This window comes from Ranitomeya variabilis, chromosome 8, assembly GCF_051348905.1.
Source record: "Ranitomeya variabilis isolate aRanVar5 chromosome 8, aRanVar5.hap1, whole genome shotgun sequence".
NCBI lineage: Eukaryota > Metazoa > Chordata > Amphibia > Anura > Dendrobatidae > Ranitomeya > Ranitomeya variabilis.
In genome coordinates this window covers 17,468,497-17,490,959 of record NC_135239.1, presented here as the reverse complement: position 1 = coordinate 17,490,959, position 22,463 = coordinate 17,468,497, and the positions used below count along the sequence as shown (strand labels likewise).

The following is a 22,463-nucleotide window of genomic DNA, read 5'->3' as shown; positions in this document are numbered from 1 at the left end:
AAAGTTATGAAACTTTGCAAATAACCTTATCAGGGTATGTTTCCACGGTCAGGAAACGCTGCTTGTTTGACGCTGCGCAGAGCTGCAGCGTCAAACAAGCAGCGTCCAGATGTTCCAGCATAGTGGAGGGGATTTTATGAAATCCCGTCTCCACTATGCGTGGAAACCCGCACGCGGTGGCCCTGCGACTCCGGACATGCTGCACGTCTTTTCAGATCGCAGCATGTCCGTACACCTTGCGGGGACGCAGCGTCCCCGCAAGGCATATCACAGGGCCCTATGGGACAGAGCGATCATCCCGGATGTGAAGAGTTAACACATCCGGCATGATCGCGTCCCAGAAAGGGGGCGGGGCTTAGCGCAGAGCGGCTTCGCCGCTGCGGCGATACCGCCGGCCATCCTGAACGTGGAGACATAGCCTTAGGGGATTAGTAAACATTTCTGTATAAAGAAAAACAAATAGCACCTAAGTGGCTTCCAAACCCCTTCTTTTCCCCAGTTTATTTCCCTGCCTTTGGCCTCTTTCACACTAGCGTTGTGCACTGCACGTCGCTATGCGTCGTTTGGTTGAAAAAGCGCATCCTGCAAAAGTGCTTGCAGGATGCGTTTTTTCACCATTGATTTGCATTAGTGTCGCATTGCGACGCTTTGCCACACGTCGCAACCGTCGTGCGACGGTTGCGCCGTGTTGTGGCGGACCGTCGGCTGCAAAAAACGTTCCATATGTTTTTTGCTGCCAACTGACCGCCATTTCCGACCGTGCAGGCGCGGCCGGAACTCCGCCCCCACCTCCCCGCACCTCACAATGGGGCAGCGGATGCGTGGAAAAACAGCATCCGCTGCCCCCGTTGTGCGGCGCATTCACTGCTAGCGTCGGTATGTCGGCCCGACGCACTGCGACGGACCAAGTACGACGCTAGTGTGAAAGTAGCCTTTAGCTGCATTGATCGTAATATACTTATTTGGAGTAGATGATGGCAGTGATGGGTCAGCACTAGTGATGAGCGAACGTAATCGGATAAGGTGTTATCCGAGCATGATCGGGTGCTAACCGAGTGTCTTCGGCGTGCTCGAAAAATATGTTCGAGTTCCCGCAACTGCATATCTCGCACATATTGCACTGTTTGCCTCCTATAGCCTCTGTGTTGCACTGTCTGTTGCTGGCTGCAGAATCCGTTCACGGGTCGACCACATTATCTTCACACAATTTCCATCAGTCTAGTCTAATTGAAAAGCACCTCATGTGGGGAAGCTGCTTTTCCACTGGAGGAGGCTGATGGATGGTCTGGTCACATTGTATGGACTGGAGAGCTGTGCAGCCTGGGAGGACAGCTGCACTAAAGAGAGCAGTAGGAGAACCTGTGACAACTGTATAACAGTGTTTACACAGATCTCTAAAATTAAAGTTTACTATTTAAAAAAAAAAAAAAGGAAAATAAATGTGTGTGTGTATATAGCAAACATCGATCTATTATGTTCAGGCATTTCCTTGACACGTGCTATACCATTACATAACCAGCATTGCTCTACTGTCTTCAGCCCCTAGATGGCGCTCCCTTTACACAGAGCAGTCAGTGGTGCCAGTGCATAGAATAAACAGATGTTTACGTGACCACCTACACATTTATTAGTCACGTCAACATACAGCCGAAACAGATTTCTGATCCGTCCTCTCAGTTTGGTCCCCACCCTGCTGTGTGTGGATACATCCAGACCCCTGTGTATGGAGCTCCGCTGTATTTGTTCTGCATGGAGGATTATCTTCCATGGATCCATACCTTGCTCATGTGGAAGGTGAGGGCTTCTGCTTAGCTGCAGTCCTCTCTATAGTGTTTTGAGTGACCAGGACTCAGACCACCACCAATCTACACCATGTTGTAAATGCAAAATGAGAGGTACAGCTTAAGTAACTGAATTCTTGAGTTTGTAGTTCTTTCAACTCTCCTTATAAAATTCCAGAGTATCAGACCAATGTGTGACCCCAAAATTATCCCTTACAGCTCTATAAAAAATGCTTCAAACACCGAACTACCGCAACATTAAAGAATTTGCCTAATATTTTGTCAAGCCGCCTTCTCTGAGCCGTCCAGATATGGACTCCATGAGACCTCTAGAAGTGTTATGTGGCACCAAGACGTAATGAGCAGAATCTGTTTATTTCTTGTTGAAAAGTATGGTTTTGCAGCACCTTTTACATTGATATGGATTGGCCTGCTGCGGATTTCAGACCTGCTTCACTGGTCGATTTCCGCTGCGGATTTATTTCTCAGTGTAAATGAGATTTTGTGAAATCCATGGTACTATATCTAGGCAGAGGATTATTTTGCATACAAATCCCACATATTTTCCCCACTGGACTTTTAGAGTTTGTCTACACAGAACTGGTTCACTGCCAAATTTCTTGAGATGGGAAATTCATAGCAGCAAAAAAATAAAAATAAATACAAAAAACACCAAATCGTGTGGTCTTGTGGTGCAAATGCTGCAGATTTGCCACATATCTCACTCTATGCAAATAGTGAAATCTGCATTGAAAATCCACAGCATGAACTGTCATGTCATGGATTATAAATCTGCACTTACCAATTTCCACTGCAACTAACCTGTTGTTTGTTGATTCAATTTTGTAATATCTCAACTGGTACGTTAATATTCTGAAAATATTCTGCCTGCAAATTCACTGCACAAAATCTGTAGCATTTACCACATGGGAACAGAAGCGAAAAAGAACCATTCGCCACTACTAACATTAAGGTTCCCATGAAATTAGAGATCATCTTGTTGCCACTCATGTTATTCCTCCTGGAAGTTTATATTAACAATTGGGGGAACTATTTGGGTATGTGTCCATGGTCAGGATGGCCGGCGGTATCGCCGCAGCGGCGGAGCCGCTCGGCGCTAAGCCCCGCCCCCTTTCTGGGACGCGATGATGCCGGATGTGTTAACTGTACACATCCGGGATCATCGCTCTCTCCCATAGCGCCCTGTGATATGCCTTGCGGGGACGCTGCGTCCCCGCAAGGTGTACGGACATGCTGCGATCTGAAAAGACGCGCAGCATGTCTGGAGTCGCAGGGAAGACGGATGCGGGTTTCCACGCATAGTGGACACGGGATTTCCTACAATCCCCTCCACTATGCTGGAACATCTGGACGCTGCGTGTTTTACGCTGCAGCTCTGCGCAGCGTCAAACACGCAGCGTTTACTGACCGTGGAAACTCACCCTTAGAGGGTCGTGTCCCCCACTATGATACCGTCCAATCAATTTTCATTCTTTCTGATGAAAGTAACCTAAAGGACAATAATATCTATAGTTCAGGACTTGTAAAGGTCTGCATGAGAGGCCTTAGACTTAGGATGAGAGACACTATAAGGAACGGAAAAGCCTCCATTACAGGTAATTAACAGAAGGCTTCCCATGGAGCAGGAAGGCGACTACTGAACACGTGCACTGCTGGACACTTGTTGCATTATTGGGCAGTGATTGCACAATTATAACCTATCAATCTTTATCACACTTATTTATATCCTTCATTCATTTCCAGTCGATTTGATGATCTCTTTATATGCTAGTAATCTGTGCTAGATCCGGCACTTGCGCAATTGCATGAATAGCAAGTCTTTATAGTTCTCCCATCATTTCGGGAGACTCTTCAGAATAAGCAGGCCTGTGTGTGTAGATGAGGAATTACACTATTTCTCGCCATTATACTGTATGACTTGTACCCTCTACCAGTTTTCATGTCTAATTTTCCGTGGTCTCTGAGCTGATGAATGGAGACAAGCTGGTGTGATGTCTCTCACATACAGCACCCACAGACATGATGGATTCCTGCTCTCCTGTCTCTATATAGTACATGTTTAGCAAGAGAATCAGCAGTGAGGACACTATACAGCAGTACTGAGCAGTGTAGTGGTGAATCCACACCCCATCCACATGCTTTTATTTAGAAACAAGAAACCATACTGTTTTCCAGGAGGCTTTGGGAGGGTTTGGCAGTGCCTGGGAAAACCGCAAACTCTTCCAGAAGTCCAAGAGGTGTCTCCCCTTTGTCCAGACATTTTGAGAGAGTTGCCAATTATAACATTTCAGCTGCAATACCTAAAATACCAGACTTACATCACCATGAGATTTGATTCTGTTGCGTTCGTCCTTCAGCTGCTGAAATTCTAATAATCTGGCATTTTATAATCTGGAAGCTCCTTTTATTTCAATGATGCCCGAATGTAGAAGTTACATTGCTGGAGTGGAGCCGTACATCAGAGTCCATTGCTTTTCCCCGGACTGGATGGATATTGGTCTGTCTTGTTGCATTTAGTATATATGGTGAAATGTTGTGCGTCTTATTGATGACTTTTCTTTCTGCCATTTTTGCACATTAGGGCCATCAACATTCAATCAACCCTAAGTTGTGAATCACATGCAACATCTTCTATGCCCAAAAGAAACATCCAGCAGCTGCAGTTATCAGACACTCTCAGTAACCCGCGTCATAGTGCCCGCACCAACACATCATGTGCGGCGCATACCTCCAGCTTATCTCCATCCTGAGTGATAATACCGCCCTTTTGTTTTCTAGCATGTGACATTCAAGCAGCCCTTGATAGGAGTTGTCCTCTCTGGTTGTTTTTTTTTCTAGGAGTGTTGTTAAGTGTAAAAGATTATGTAAATATTTTCTATTTTACCTTCTTCACAGGAGGTCACCAATGTCCAACCATCCGCAGATCTCCAGGGTTAATATACAAGGTCAGTAATAACTTTCTTTCTCATACCTATGAAGCTATATATGAATTAATACTTTGCTGGTCATTAGTAGTTTTATACTCCAGTAACATCAAGAGCTGCGTCTGAAATGATAGTGATATAGTTTATTACTCAGTGGCATGTCTTCACATTACCTAAGAATATCTCATATTTCCTATGGGCTCACCCAGTACAGTAACAAAGCAATGATTGCAAACAAGTGGGAAAAAAAACAACTTTCTCTGATGGAAAGTGTGAGGGCCGAAGACTCTGACATGAACCAACACTGAACACATTCTATTATGTGGTGCCCCATCCCGCCCCAAACGACCATAGATTTGTAAACCTCGCCCCATGTCAGGCCACCGATTATACACCGTCAAGTCCAGGACAGTCCCAGCTAATCCTGGCCTACTGGCAAGTATGTATTCATTTTCATAGAGCGGATGAAAACAGCTGAGCACCTTTCTTGGATATTTTGGGTCATAATAAACTGAAAAATGGAGGTGAAGGGCACATGTGACCAAACTTCACTGTGATCATACAGTGAGGAGGGATGTGGGAGTTTCAGACACATCAGAGATTCCTGTGGATCTGATCTGAGAAAATCTCTACATCTGTGGCCAACAGAATTGTTGCTATCAGTACATTTGTCTTTCGCAGAGTGCACATAACACTGCAGCACGGTGGGTGATTTGATGTACTGCACCCTAAGCCAAGTTTCCATTAAATTCCGCAGATTGCTATGACATGCAACTTGAAAATGCACACAATAGAGTATGTCAAACCTTTTCTAATCTTCTCTATAGATGCAATTAAATGTCAGTTTAGGCTGCAATGGATCTTTAAAAAAATGTTAATTTGCTGCAACTTGTAGTTGTCAAAACACAGCCCGGGGTAATGCTTATAGTCACCCCCAGGGATTTATATAACATATTATTATGGGCATCCAGGTGATAGAAATGTGTGTGTGTGTGTGTATATATATATATATATATATATATATATATATATATATATATATATTGTGAGACAGCGCTACCTGAGTGTGTTGGGGGACACTCGCTTGGCACGGGTTAAAGCACTCAGGCACGGTTTCTCCACATAAACAGTCTATCTGGTTTATTAAACATCATAAACCGCACCACGAACAGTTCATTATTTACATCAACGGAACACATTAACCACCGACAGTCTGTTCCAATGGCAGATACAGTATGTCTCTGCCGTAACCCCGTTTATCTAGAGTTACCTTACAGGAGCTCTGGCTCCACACACTGACTCCTGTCAGTGCTGGTTCCCAGGGGAAAACTGCCTCACTGGGATCACCGTCCTTGTGACCAGAGCACCTCAGATAGTCCAGACCCACAGTAGGAACTGTAGCTTCCCCCAACACAGTAGCCATCCCAGGCTCTGCAGATACGGCCTCTCCCTGCGCTATTCAGGAAGTCCAGTCCCAGGCACTTCCAACACCCAGGCCTTCAGTCCATGGGCTCACCATGTGCTTCCAGGAATCTAGTCCATTTCAGGACATTCCAACACACAGGCTATACAGGAACCAAGTGACCCACACCCTGGTCACATTACATAGTTGTAACCACTCCCATAGATGGGAGGTGTGTGTGGCTAGTTCGACCCGCCCAGCTCTCAAACTAGCCCTGCAAGCCTCCCTCTATAAACTATACAAACACTTGTGGGACTACAGGCTTACAGCGCAGACTCCCTCTGCGACACATACCGGACATTTACAATCATGCTGGACACTGTTTAATTATCACTCCCTACAGATACGCCTCCAAGCGTATCCTGAGGAGCACATAAAGCGCCCCCTGGCTGTAACATGGGTCACCGCATCACAATATATATATATATTTGGACCTAGTTCACATCAGGATCAGTTATTCATTGCTTTGCTTTTAATAGAATCCCCCCATTCTGGATTCGCTTTGTTTAGCCATAGTAGAGAGAATGGCTTCACAAGCTTCTCTCACCCTGGAGGACCCAGCAGATATGCACATTATATGGACAATCCGTTGATTTCAATAGGAGCTTTGTAATACCTCACTATCCTTTTTGAGGCACTGCGGTGGAACACTTTGCTTTTGGACAGATTATGGCTGATTTCTCGATGTCCTTCTAATACAAAAGGGTTGTCAGAAGCAGTGATGGACAGGATAATGGGAGGGTGCAATGTCGGTAATACCAAAAATTTTAAATCCATTGCAACTGTTATGTGTCGTCATTGTTTGTCTGTCCTCTGCTTGCATAAATCAGGGGTTGGGAAATTAGTCTTGTGTGCCATTAAACAATATTACAATGATATATTTGGGAGGGTGGGGTATATACAACACTAATTCTTCCTATTGCTCATAACTGCAATCTTACATGCCTTCATATCTGAGATGAGGCTGCTCCACAGACTTTTTCCTCTCCTTGCCATCCCCCTGCTAATATATTACAAATGCCAGTTAGCTGTAGATGCAGCAGGTTGGCATTCCATGCTGTAATCTGGAGATTACACAGATTAAGTCGTAAGTGCTGGAACCATGTTTGTTGCTATACCATGTCCTGACTGCAGCATTCAGGATACATAGAACAGTCATCATATCTCCCAACCATCCTGGATCCAGCTGAACGTTCCTGGATTTGGGAAACTATCCTGGAAATATGGCGGTATGTCCAAATTTCGACTGTATCTGCGCATTTAGGAAGCAGATATAGCTGAATACACTGGAAGAATGGGAGACCTTCAGTTGGTGCCGCAGACATGATGACAGCAATAGATTGTGCCTCCTGCACTGAGCCACACACAGCACAGGCCGGGGGCGGCTCATCATGGGAACAAGAGCTAATTCTTTTTCAATTTTGTCAGCGCACTACTGGGATGGGGTGAAGGGCAGTGGCTTACTACCAATGGTGGCAGGTCACGCGGCCACTTTGGGGCCCGGGAGTCAGGGGGGCCCGGTGCCAGCACCTTTGTTGGAAAAGTTGTGAGATATGCTCTTCTGTGACCTGCCAAATATTTTCCTTCTTCTTTTCTTTTGGGGGGACAGGCAATTAGAACTTCTGCATTGGGGCCCCATGTTTTCAATGTACACCCGGTGAAGGGACACCTATATTCTATACATGTATGTAAAGTTTTTATTTCTTTTTACATTTGCACAACAATAACATGCTCATAGAAAAAGTTATGTTTAAGTCGCGGTATTCGACGGGCTATAATGTTTGTCCAATGATGGTGTGGGGGCATCATACTATGTAGGGGAGGGAGGTGGGATCCACACAGTATGGTCTGAACTTTACAGGAGGTTTTATCCTAATGTGAAGGTGGCAAAAATGTTAGATAGCAACATGGCAAAATAAAAAAATAAAAAAAACACATCAACCAAAACTCTTAAAAAATGTGTAACAGAAAAAATTGATTTAAATGGAACCTGTCACAATGGAAATGGCGTCTAATCTTCAGCTGGCATGTTATAGTGCAGGGGGAACTTCAGATCGATATATAGTTTGTGGGGAAAAAAATTCAATATGACCTGTGTTTTCCTAATCTAAACCTCTTCTATTTCAGGGAGTTTGTGTGCAGTGGGCACAAAAAATAAGTGACTGACAGCTATCTCCGTTTGCACACTTACACATAGGAACCTGTCAGTCACTGATCGGACCACCTACTGAACCCAAAATCCCAGAAAGAGCAGAGGATTAGATGATGAAAATGGGCTATATTGAATCTTTTCTCACCAAACTATGCACAGCTCCCCCCTGATATAACATGGTGACTGCATTTTCACGGTGACAGGTTCCCTTTACAGGGAATCAGTGAGAAGCTTTTTGCTACCCCACCTGAAAGTAGCATGATGTAGTGGCAGAGACCCTGATTCCAGTGATGCATCACTTACTGGGTTGTTTGCTGTAGTTTTCTTACATCTCTATTTTTTCTCCTGCAGATCTAGCAGTTTTCTAAATTGTCAGTTCTGTTTAACCCGCCTACACCAATAATTGATAGCTTTCTGTGTACACTGTGCATAGGCAGAAATCTGCCACTCGGTCCTATCAACGGCTCTGCTATACAAGGCTCCTGAACATGAAGGACTACATGGCAGCAGGCTTACTAGTCTTCTAGTGATAATCTCATGTGGATAAAACAGTAATACTAACAAAACTACAGCTACAGCAAGCGATACGTTGCTGGAATCATGGTCTCTGTCCCTATATTATGCTGCTCTTAGAGTACATGGCAAAAACTTGGCAACAGATTCCCTTTAAACAACAGATCACTTTTCAATGATACATTCCCTTTAAGTAGGTTCACTCATTTTTGCTACCACATGGCCTGTGTTTTTATTATTTGTACTATATATGGACTGTGGATTAGATAGAAATTACCAGCTGTAGCCCTATCAAATTGACATTTCTATTTCTACCCCACCCCATAGACCAAAGATAATTATGACCTTCTCTTTTTCAAGGCCCCCACTTTTCAAACAACACAACTTATCATTTTCTCACCGAACATGACTCTCAGCCATAGGGTCTTGAAAAGAGCAGAACACACTATCACTCACGTGATCCTCAGTAATGGCATCCATATCTCAGCTAAGTATTTCTCAGAACTGGCACGATGGATATTTCAGACCTCATTCACAGGACTGAAACTTTGATAACCAAGTACCGACACTGCGATGCGTAAATGAAAATGGAAATACAATGCTTTGCATGCAACACTATGTGATGCTACGGTTCTCCTCTGAGTCTGTCTCCTCATTCCTCCTGCAGCTAGTATTACACATACTGATACTTGTAGTCTTACTATCACCAACTAGGACTTGCTTCCATATTTCTTTCTTTTATTTTTATAAAAATCTGAACCTTGCGTAATGAATGACTTCCAAAGAGAAACAGACTAGGTCTATAATATGAAGGATCACCACACAAGACTATGGCTATAATAATAAAGACACCATTTTATTCAAACAATATATAAAGCAAACCACATACAGTTTTAAAAACAGTTAAAAAGGCAATACTTTGCCATACAACACAAACCCACAATATGGTTAGTAGCCCACACTTTACTCAATAAATAAATATAGTGATAATCTCAATACATCCTAAACTGCATAGACAACATATCCTTATATCACAAATAGCCAAATATAGTGCAAATCCATTGCAACCCTTATAGGTGAATGTTCAAGGCATTAAGGCTAGACCTAGGGGGTTAGTAAAATGCTTAGTATATACACCCCACCAAATACATCAATATACCCTAGCCACCAATAAAGGGCAGATATGAAATAACATGGCTCAGAAAAAGAATAACAATATAAATAATAAAGAGGCCACAAAGGGCTACTCAGGTCTCTAGTATATTGAGCAGTTTAGCATGTTTATACAAAGAGATATAGAGCCAAACGGTCAGCCAATAACATAACCAAATAATGGTAAACTGATGTATAGTTACCAAATAGTCCAGCAACCCCTAGTACGCAGATACATCCTGCAGCTGGACTGGCTCGAAGTGTGGGCTACACAGCTACCCAACGCGTATCGCCACCTGCTGGTGGCTTCGTCAGGGGTAATGTGTGCGTATACAGTCTGCTATTTAAATATAAAGAGCATAAACGTTTTTACCTGAATCAGCTGTGTCGCTGAAAGTTTCGCCGCATGGAGCTACAGGCGGCAGCCATTACACAGGAGCGCATGCTCCGGCGTGTCGTGGGCGTCAGCATAGTCAGACAGAATTGCCAAGGATACAGGACGCTACAAATCAGAGCGCCTGCTCCGGCGTGTTTGTGGGCGTCAATACAATCAGGCAGGGTTGCCAAGGATACATAGCGCTGCAAACAAGAGCGCACGCTCCGGCATATTGTGGGCGTCGGCATTCTCGGACAGAGTTGCCAAGGATACATGACGCTACTTATCCGGCGCATGCGTACACACAAGGTAGACAATCCTGTCTCCCTTCTACTGTGATTTGAGGAGCTTGGCCCCAAATCTCCAAGTGTGCAAGCGATATGTACATACTTGTCTTGGCAACTAAAAAAGATGATATACACAATGAGCACGTATACGGTGCCCCAATACGACGTCGGTAGCAAAGCATGATTCTTTAAAGGGAACCTGTCACCTGAATTTGGCGGGACCGGATTTGGGTCATATGGGCGGGGTTTTCGGGTGTTTGATTCACCCTTTCCTTACCCGCTGGCTGCATGCTGGCCGCAATATTGGATTGAAGTTCATTCTCTGTCCTCCGGAGTACACGCCTGCGCAAGGCAAGATTTCCTTGTGCAGGCATGTACTACGGAGGACAGAGAATGAACTTCAATCCAATATTGCAGCCAGCATGCAGCCAGCGGGGAAGGAAAGGGTGAATCAAACACCCGAAAACCCCGCCCATATGACCCAAAACCGGTCCCGCCAAATTCAGATGACAGGTTCCCTTTAAGTTGATAGCCCCTCACCCAGAAAGGCACTCAGCAAGGACAGTGCCTCACTACGCAAATGAGCTTAAATCATAAATAGTGTGAAAGATACAATGACACATTATACCCACGTTACCTAGAACATCACTACAATAAAAGCGGAAGGGTAGATATTGGCCTATAGAAGATACGTATTGTACCTGGGTGGAGAAGTAATATCAATATCCCTCGAGTATAAGAGGACACATACCCAATAGTAAAGCACTGATGTGAATATAAACCAGTGGGCCAAAGTGTAGACAGGCCCTGAGTATATAAAAAGTTGTTTGTATATTGAAAGAATAGAGTCTATATAGTGAACTACCATGGCCTTTATCAAAAGCTCAAAGAGAGAACATTATTTTTGTTATTTGTATATCAACGAATAAATATGAAAAATAAATAAATAAGTACCATTAACTAAATGAACCAAACCAATGGAGTACCAGAGTAGCCAATTGGCACTCTAAGACCAAACGGTCCGTAGCGTCCTGTATCCTTGGCAATTCTGTCTGACTATGCTGACGCCCACGACACGCCGGAGCATGCGCTCCTGTGTAATGGCTGCCGCCTGTAGCTCCATGCGGCGAAACTTTCAGCGACACAGCTGATTCAGGTAAAAACGTTTATGCTCTTTATATTTAAATAGCAGACTGTATACGCACACATTACCCCTGACGAAGCCACCAGCAGGTGGCGATACGCGTTGGGTAGCTGTGTAGCCCACACTTAGAGCCAGTCCAGCTGCAGGATGTATCTGCGTACTAGGGGTTGCTGGACTATTTGGTAACTATACATCAGTTTACCATTATTTGGTTATGCTATTGGCTGACCGTTTGGCTCTATATCTCTTTGTATAAACATGCTAAACTGCTCAATATACTAGAGACCTGAGTAGCCCTTTGTGGCCTCTTTATTATTTATATTGTTATTCTTTTTCTGAGCCATGTTATTTCATATCTGCCCTTTATTGGTGGCTAGGGTATATTGATGTATTTGGTGGAGTGTATATACTAAGCATTTTACTAACCCCTAGGTCTAGCCTTAATGCCTTGAACATTCACCTATAAGGGTTGCAATGGATTTGCACTATATTTGGCTATTTGTGATATAAGGATATGTTGTCTATGCAGTTTAGGATGTATTGAGATTATCACTATATTTATTTATTGAGTAAAGTGTGGGCTACTAACCATATTGTGGGTTTGTGTTGTATGGCAAAGTATTGCCTTTTTAACTGTTTTTAAAACTGTATGTGGTTTGCTTTATATATTGTTTGAATAAAATTGTGTCTTTATTATTATAGCCATAGTCTTGTGTGGTGATCCTTCATATTATAGACCTAGTCTGTTTCTCTGTGTTTGTTTTATTGGTCAATTTTAGGTCTTGTTGTGATCCCACGATCCGTGGTGCCCCCTCTAAATTACTTTAATAATGAATGACTTCCCTATTTCCCATATTCCTGGAAAGGATGTACTGACCTGACCACGGTTCATGCAGATTCTAACCCTAGTTTTTATATGAACAATAAGGAACTTTAAGAATTAAATTCTATGTCCTGTGCTCTGAAACTGCAAAGCGAACACGATTTGGATGAGAATTAGCAAAGCCCCTCCACACTGGTCACATATTGAGGACAGCAAAAATACCGCTACTGTTTTTAAGTTTATTCTTTTGCTTTTCTGTGTAGTGAAAAGAAAAAAACAAGTTGACTTTATTATATTGATAGGTATAGATGCAGTGATACCTGATATCAATTTTTTTTTAGTATTTTTGGATAATAACTTTTTTTTTTTTAAGTATGTTATTTTCATGCCACTACTTTCCAGGGAATGTAACATTTTTCTTTTGATGTAGGTTATGAGGATTAGCAGTCTACTACTTCTGAGTGTCCGCCTCCAGTAGATTGTCATGCCCGAAAATGATGCACCATTATAGCCAATAGCCCCATTGGCGCATATACCCAAATGTCGATTCGTGGGGGGGTTGTACGTATGCCCCAATGGGGCCACTGAGCAATGCAATGTGAATGCACCCTTACAAGTCAAGTTCCCGTGTCGCCCTGCGTACGTCACAAGGGGCAAATGCACTGACAGATGCAGATCTCTTCCTCGGTTTAACACCTTAGTTGTAACAGTTGCTATTAATTTAAGGGCTTAAATAAGGGCTTCCACCAGTTATAGAGGTGTCCTTTTTAAATATAGTCCCCAAAACTTCCACTACTTTGGTAAACTCAACCAGAAATTACAATTTTGGTGCTTTCCCTTCATTTCCATCTGCAGTATAAACTGTGCTGGTAACACATTTCTGTGGGGATGAACAATTCTGTTGGATTGTTCGCTGGAGACAAAGAGGCCTGTGTGAGGCCGAGGGTGTGTATGACGTCACCGGATCACACTTTCTACATGTTTGTGCTGCTGGTGACTATGGCGGCCCCGCTCCATCAGTCAGCAGGAAAGACCCGTCAGGCTCAGATAACAGCCAGGATATCATATGGCTTTATTTCTTAGCGGTTTTGACGTAAAGGGAAAAATAATCAGACCTAAATCTGTATGGCCTATTTCTGCTCTTTAGTTTTCTTACTTTATGAAAATAAAGTATTATTTTAAGTTCTGCAGGTTTCTAGCATGCATTGCGGGGAATTTACCAAGACCACTGTTAAGCTATATGTGCCAAATGTAAGAGCTGCACATTTTCTAATTCAAATTGGTGCATCTTTTTAGTGTCTGTGTACCAGAGAGTAAAAAAACACCCCAGTTATGAGATTAAATAGATATCTGTCATAACTTCTGAAACTTTTTGCATAAATCTGTTGAATGTGGTAGACTCCCCACACACAATAGACCCGCAACCTTTTTTATCTTTTCGTTGAAGTGTTACGCTTAAACAAGATATAAGAAGAAAAGTCACTGTTTTGTTTGCAAACATGATTTGTTGAAAAATTTGCAATTTATTTTTCTTTTTCAACTTCTCATGGTGGTTCCTAGTCCAGGAAATATAAAAGACCATTAATGACCAATAACAGTAGAATGCTGTTCGATAGTGTCTGAGGATTTGGAGCACAGAACTTTGCGAGCACCACATACTTGTGTTATTTTTCATCAGACCACGTGTCGTGCACAAGATCCTATGGACACAAATGTCGGGCTGCTGTGCCCTTTATAACCAATATTTTCAGTGCTGTTTTCACTAATGTATACATACAAATAACATCCACTTACATCATCGCACCCACGCCCAAAAGGTCGCACCACAATATAGTCAAGATACAAACTTGACATTTGCTCACAATCACAACTTGCGGGCTTCTGTGTATATCATAACCTTCTCATCAGACAATGCAGAGGGGCAGGTGCTGACACCTGGCTTGTATTGAGTGCATTGTGTAGAACAATGTAACAAGTGCCTGTTTGCACAGGAGACATTGTTGCCGTTTCTTGAGACTATGTAGAGCTGAATAGTAGCAGGCTGCTAGACCTCATTATCCACATGGCAAGGGATGCCTATGGCGAGACCTTAGATGTGGGGGTGACAGTGTTGCTGTTCACTCCTCTATGCTGTCTTGGCTATTCCATCCTTCCTTAACTGTAATATTGGAAAGTCTGGGCTACAATGTGTGAAAATACAAATATTGCTTCACATGTATAATATGAACAGATGCTTGTGTGCCTGAGGCTTGGGGTGGACGCTAACAATGCCCTGGCCCTCCAGGCTGGGATTAGTGGACATCAGTACATTGCTGCTTAAGGGCAGTAGTTTGGCTTTATGAATTAGGATACTATTTTTATAATCATAAGTTAGATTTCAGCTAAAGCGGCTGTATAGTACCATCATTTTTTTTGCAGACTGAAAATAATCCTCAGGACCGTTGCGGTCCACTGTTGAACCAAAGTATACTGCAGCTAACTAATACTACCATATGCGCATATACTACACTGTGTTCCAAACTATTATGCAAATTGGATTTAAGTGTGATAAAGATTTAATTGTTTTGTTTTTCAAATAAACTCGTGGATGGTATTGTGTCTCAGGGCTCAATGGATCACTGAAATCAATCTTAACCCCTTCATGACCTTGCCGTTTTTTGCAATTCTGACCAGTGTCCCTTTATGAGGTAATAACTCAGGAACGCTTCAACGGATCCTAGCGATTCTGAGATTGTTTTTTCGTGACATATTGGGCTTCATGTTAGTGGTAAATTTAGGTCAATAATTTCTGAGTTTATTTGTGAAAAAAACGGAAATTTGGCAAAAATTTTGAAAATTTCGCAATTTTCACATTTTGAATTTTTATTCTGTTAAACCAGAGAGTTATGTGACACAAAATAGTTAATAAATAACATTTCCCACATGTCTACTTTACATCAGCACAATTTTGGAAACAAATTTTTTTTTTGCTAGGAAGTTATAAGGGTTAAAATTTGACCAGTGATTTCTCATTTTTACAACAAAATTTACAAAACCATTTTTTTTAGGGACCACCTCACATTTGAAGTCAGTTTGAGGGTTCTATATGGCTGAAAATACCCAAAAGTGACACCATTCTAAAAACTGCACCCCTCAAGGTGCTCAAAACCACATTCAAGAAGTTTATTAACCCTTCAGGTGTTTCACAGCAGCAGAAGAAACATGGAAGTAAAAAATGAACATTTAACTTTTTAGTCACAAAAATGATTTTAGCAACAATTTTTTTATTTTCCCAAGGGTAAAAGGAGAAACTGGACCACGGACGTTGTTGTCCAATTTGTCCTGAGTACGCTGATACCTCATATGTGGGGGTAAACCACTGTTTGGGCGCACGGCAGGGCTCGGAAGGGAAGGAGCGCCATTTGACTTTTTGAATGAAAAATTATCTCCATCGTTAGCGGACACCATGTCGCGTTTGGAAAGCCCCTGTGTGCCTAAACATTGGAGCTCCTCCACAAGTGACCCCATTTTGGAAACTAGACCCCCCAAGGAACTCATCTAGAGGCATAGTGAGCACTTTAAACCCCCAGGTGCTTCACAAATTGATCCGCAAAAATGAAAAAGTACTTTTTTTTCACACAAAATTTCTTTTAGCCTCAATTCTTTCATTTTCACATGGGCAACAGGATAAAATGGATCCTAAAATTAGTTGGGCAATTTCTCCTGAGTATGCCGATACCTCATATGTGGGGGTAAACCACTGTTTGGGTGCACGGCAAGGCTCGGAAGGGGAGGCGTGCCATTTGACTTTTTGAATGGAAAATTAGCTCCAATCATTAGCGGACACCATGTCGCGTTTGGAGAGCCCCTGTGTGCCTAAACATTGGAGCTCCCGCACAAGTGACCCCATTTTGGAAACTAGACCTCCCAAGGAACTAATCTAGATGTGTGGTGAGCACTTTGAACCCCCAAGTGCTTCACAGAAGTTTATAACGCAGAGCCATGAAAATAAAAAATAATTTTTCTTTTCTCAAAAATGATTTTTTAGCCCACAATTTTTTATTTTCCCAAGGGTAACAGGAGAAATTGGACCCCAAAAGTTGTTGTCCAGTTTCTCCTGAGTACGCTGATACCCCATATGTGGGGGTAAACCACTGTTTTGGCACACGTCGGGGTTCGGAAGGAAAGTAGTGACGTTTTGAAATGCAGACTTTGATGGAATGCTCTGCGGGCGTCACGTTGCGTTTGCAGAGCCCCTGATGTGCCTAAACAGTAGGAACTCCCCACAATTGACTCCATTTTGGAAACTAGACCCCCAAGGGAACTTATCTAGATGTGTAGTGAGCACTTTGAACCCCCAAGTGCTTCACAGAAGTTTATAACGCAGAGCCGTGAAAATAAAAAATGTTTCCTTTCCTCAAAAATATTTTTTTAGCCCAGAATTTTTTTATTTCTGCAAGAGTAACAGGAGAAATTGGACCCCAAAAGTTGTTGTCCAGTTTCTCCTGAGTACGCTGATACCCCATATGTGGGGGTAAACCACTGTTTTGGCACACGTCGGGGTTCGGAAGGAAAGTAGTGACGTTTTGAAATGCAGACTTTGATGGAATGCTCTGCGGGCGTCACGTTGCGTTTGCAGAGCCCCTGATGTGCCTAAACAGTAGGAACTCCCCACAATTGACTCCATTTTGGAAACTAGACCCCCAAGGGAACTTATCTAGATGTGTAGTGAGCACTTTGAACCCCCAAGTGCTTCACAGAAGTTTATAACGCAGAGCCGTGAAAATAATAAATGTGTTTCCTTTCCTCAAAAATATTTTTTTAGCCCAGAATTTTTTATTTTTGCAAGAGTAACAGGAGAAATTGGACCCCAAAAGTTGTTGTCCAGTTTCTCCTGAGTACGCTGATACCCCATATGTGGGGGTAAACCACTGTTTGGGCACATGCCGGGGCTCGGAAGGGAAGTAGTGACGTTTTGGAATGCAGACTTTGATGGAATGGTCTGCGGGCATCATGTTACGTTTGCAGAGCCCCTGATATGCCTAAACAGTAGAAACCCCCCACAAGTGACCCCATTTTGGAAACTAGACCCCCCAAGGAACTTATCTAGATGTGTGGTGAGCACGTTCAACCCCCAAGTGCTTCACAGAAGTTTACAACGCAGAGCCATGAAAATAAAAAATCATTTTTCTTTCCTCAAAAAAGATGTTTTAGCAAGCAATTTTTTATTTTCTCAAGGGTAACAGGAGAATTTGGACCCCAAAATTTGTTGCCCAGTTTGTTGTGAATACGCTGATACCCCATATGTGGGGGTAAACCACTGTTTGGGCACACGTCAGGGCTCGGAAGGGAAGTAGTGACATTTGAAATGCAGACTTTGATGGAATGGTCTGCGGGCGTCACATTGCATTTGCAGAGCCCCTGATGTGCCTAAACAGTAGAAACACCCCACAAGTGACCCGATTTTGGAAACTAGACCCCCGAAGGAACTTATCTAGATGTGTGGTGAGCACTTTCAACCCCCAAGTGCTTCACAGAAGTTTATAACGCAGAGCCGTGAAAATAAAAAATAATTGTTCTTTCCTCAAAAATTATGTTTTAGCAAGTAATTTTTTATTTTTGCAAGGGTAACAGGAGAAGTTGGACCCCAACAGTTGTTGCCCAGTTTGTCCTGAGTACGCTGGTACCCCAAATGTGAGGGTAAACCACTGTTTGGGCGCACGTCGGGGCTTGGAAGGGCGGGAGCACCATTTGACTTTTTGAACGCAAGATTGGCTGGAATCAATGGTGGCGCCATGTTGCGTTTGGAGACCCCTGATGTGCCTAAACAGTGAAAACCCCTCAATTCTAACTTCAACACTAACCCCAACACACCCCTAATCCTAATCCCAACTGTAGCCATAACCCTAATCACAACCCTAACCCCAACACACCCCTAACCACAACACACCCGTAACCCTAATTCCAACCCTAATCCTAACCCTAATCCCAACCGTAACCCTAATCCCAACCCTAACCACAACTGTAACCCCAACACACCCCTAACCCTATCCGTAACCCTAACCACAAGCCTAATCTTAACCCTATTTCAAACCCTAGCCCTAATTCCAACCCTAACTCTAATTCCAACCCTAACCCTAAGGCTATGTGCCCACGTTGCGGATTCGTGTGAGATCTTTCCGCACGATTTTTGAAAAATCTGCAGGTAAAAGGCACTGCGTTTTACCTGCGGATTTACAGCAGATTTCCAGTGTTTTTTTGTGCGGATTTCACCTGCGGATTCCTATTGAGGAACAGGTGTAAAACGCTGCGGAATCCGCACAAAGAATTGACATGCTACGGAAAATACAATGCAGCGTTTCTGCACGGAATTTTCCGCACCATGGGCACAGCGGATTTGGTTTTCCTTAGGTGTACATGGTACTGTAAACCTGATGGAAAACTGCTTCAAATTCGCAGCGGCCAATCCGCTGCGGATCCGCGGCCAATCCGCTGCGGATCCGCGGCCAATCCGTTGCCAATTCGCGGCCAATCCGCTGCCGATCCGCTGCGGATCCGCGGCCGATCCGCTGCGGATCCGCGGCCGATCCGCTCTGTGTGCACATGCCATAACCCTACCCCTAACCCTAACCCTACCCGTAACCCTACCCCTAACCCTACCCCTAGTTCTAACCCTAGTTCTAACCCTAACCCTAGTGGAAAAAGAAAAAAAAATATTTTCTTTATTTTATTATTGTCCCTACCTATGGGGGTGATAAAGGGGGGGGGGTTATTTATTATTTTTTTATTTTGATCGCTGTGTTAGAACCTACCACAGCGATCAAAATGTACCTGTAATAAATCAGCCAGCCGGAAGATTCGGCGGGCGCACTGAGCATGCGCCCGCCATCTTGGAAGATGGCGGCGCCCAGCGAGGAGACGGACCGACACCGGGAGCCTCGGTAAGTGTAAGGGGGGGGAGATCGGGGCACGGGGGGGGGGCGTCGGAGCACCGGGGGGTGACATAGGAGCAGGGGGGAGCGGGCAGGAGGACGGGGGAGCGGAGCACAGGACGGAGGGGACCGGACCCCATAACGGAGCACTGGGGGGGCGATCGGTGGGGTGGGGGGGGGGTCACTTCAGGTTTTCCAGCCATGGCCGATGGTATTGCAGCATCGGCCATGGCTGGATTGTAATATTTCACCAGTTTTTTAGGTGAAATATTACAAATCGCTCTGATTGGCAGTTTCACTTTCAACAGCCAATCAGAGCGATCGTAGCCACGGGGGGGTGAAGCCACCCCCCCTGGGCTGAAGTACCACTCCCCCTCTCCCTGCAGATCGGGTAAAATAGGAGTTAACCCCTTCACCCGATCTGCAGGGACGCGATCATTCCATGACGCCACATAGGCGTCATGGGTCGGGAAGGGGTTAAACATATGGGATAATTAGTTTTCCAGGTGATTCTAATTAAAGGAAAACTACTTAAAAATGATGTTCCACATTATTAAGCAGGTCACAGTTTTCAAGTAACATGGGAAAGAAAAAGGATCTCTCTGCTGCTGAAAAGCATCAAATAGTGCAATGCCTTGGTGAAGGGATGAAAACATTAGAAATTTCCCGAAAACTTAAGCGTGATCATCGTACTGTTAAGAGATTTGTGGCTGTATCTGAGCACAGATGTGTTTGTGCTGATAAAGGCATAATGAGGAAGATTTCTGTCAGGCAAGTTCATCGGATTAAGAGAGCAGCTGCTAAAAAGCCATTAAAAAGCAGCAAACAGATATTTGAAGCTGCTGGTGCCTCTGGAGTCCCTCGAACCTCAAGGTGTAGGGTCCTTCAAAGGCTTGCTGTGGTGCATAAACCTACTATTCGACCACCCCTAAACAGTGTTCACAAGCAGAAACGGTTGCATTGGGCCCACACATACATGAAGACTAATTTCCAAACATTCTTGTTTACTGATAAGTGTTGAGCAACCCTGGATGGTCCAGATGGATGGAGTAGTGGATGGTTGGTGGATGGCCACCATGTCCCAACAAGGCTGCAACGTCAGAAAGGAGGTGGAAGAGTCATGTTTTGGGCTGGAATCATGGAGAAACAGCTGGTAGGGCCCTTTAAGGTTCCTGAAGGTGTGAAAATGACCTCTGCAAAGTAAATAGAGTCTCTGACTGACAACTTTCCTCCATGGTATAAAAAGCAGAAATGTGCCTTCAGGAGCAAAATCATCTGCATCCTGACAATGCCCCATCTCATGCTGCAAAGATTACCTCTGAGTCATTGGCTGCTATGGGCATAAAAGGAGTTAAACTCATGGTGCGGCCACCATCTTCCCCTGACCTCAACCCTATAGAGAACCTTTAGAGGATCATCAAGCAAAAGATTATGAGGGTGGGAGGCCGTTCACATCAAAACAGCAGCTCTGGGAGGCTATTCTGACTTCATGCAAAGTAATACAAGCAGAAACTCAATGGATGCAGGAATTGTGAAGGTGATATCAAAGAAGTGGTCCTATGTTAACATGTAACTTGGCCTGTTAGGATGTTTTGGAGTTAAATAGCTTTTTTGTTCAGTGAATGTGACGTCCTAAAGCTGCAAATTCCACAAATGAGCATTTTCAGTTCTTTAAAACATATCAAATGTTTAGAAATTCTACTGTGCCTAATAATTTGGAACAGTGCATTTTAAGTTTTTATTCATTTTGGAGATTATACTGTTATCATTGGGAGGTTTATTCAATAAAATTCAATGTATACTCTAACGGGTGATTACTTTTATTAGACTGACTGTCATTTGCACCAACCATTTAGGAAAATCAGAGAAAAATGTCATTTGCATAATAATTTGGAACATAGTGTAGATAATGCTTAGTATTAAAGGAGAAGCCCCTCTATGGAGGAAGCCCTCGAACTGCTGCCTTTATCCATTCAGCCCTAGTTCTATTCAGTGACTATAACGCTGTACATATCGTCTGTAAAGTTTTGATATGCATTTATTATTTAACCATTACTCATCTCTGGAATTAGAGACTCATAACGTTTTCCTTCCATTTTCTTGGCAATAAAAGAACCTTTAAGGCTTCTTTCACACCAGCGTCGGCACGGGGCCGTCGCTATGCGTCGGCCCGATGTGCCGACGCGCGTTGTGAAAGTAATGCCCGACGTGGGCAACAGAAGCAGTGTTACGATGCTTCCGCTGCCCCATTGTAAGGTCCGGGGAGGAGGGGGTGGAGTTTCGGCTGCGCATGTGCGGTCGAAAATGGCGGACACGATGCGCAAAAAAAAAGTTACATGGAACTTTTTTGTGCCGACGGTCCGCCAAAACACGACGCATCCGTCGCACGACGGTTGCGATGTGTGGCCATATGTCGCAATACTCGCTAATGTAAGTCTATGGGGAAAAAACACATCCTGCAGACAACTTTGCAGGATGCGTTTTTTCTCCTAAACGACGCATTGCGACGTATTGAAAACGACGCTAGTGTGAAAGTAGCCTAAAGGTACCTTCACACGAAGCGACACTGCAGCGATAGCGACAACGATGCCGATCGCTGCAGCGTCGCTGTTTGATCGCTGGAGAGCTGTCACACAGACAGCTCTCCAGCGACCAACGATGCCGAGGCCCCCGGGTAACCAGGGTAAACATCGGGTTGCTAAGCGCAGGGCCGCGCTTAGTAACCCGATGTTTACCCTGGTTACCAGCGTAAAAGTAAAAAAAACAAACAGTACATGCTCACCTGCGCGTCCCCCAGCGTCCGCTTCCTGACACTGACTGAGCTCCGGCCCTAACAGCACAGCGGTGACGTCACCGCTGTGCTTTCACTTTCGGGCCGGCGCTCAGTAAGTGTCAGGAAGCAGACGCTGGGGGACGC

General features: G+C 43.9%; 1 protein-coding gene and 1 long non-coding RNA gene across 4 annotated transcripts in view; one reads left to right on the top strand and one right to left on the bottom strand.

Moving 5' to 3' along the window:
• Nucleotides 1-22,463, top strand: part of PDE4B (phosphodiesterase 4B) — a 469,036-nt gene that overhangs the window by 339,132 nt on the left and 107,441 nt on the right. For all 3 annotated transcript variants that reach the window (XM_077277476.1, XM_077277477.1, XM_077277478.1), the window contains one exon: nt 4,698-4,747. In XM_077277476.1, coding sequence (XP_077133591.1) covers nt 4,698-4,747 — 50 coding nt within the window. The remainder of the gene's footprint in view (nt 1-4,697; nt 4,748-22,463) is intronic.
• Nucleotides 1-22,463, bottom strand: part of LOC143788096 (uncharacterized) — a 93,171-nt gene that overhangs the window by 63,505 nt on the left and 7,203 nt on the right. The window lies entirely within an intron of this gene.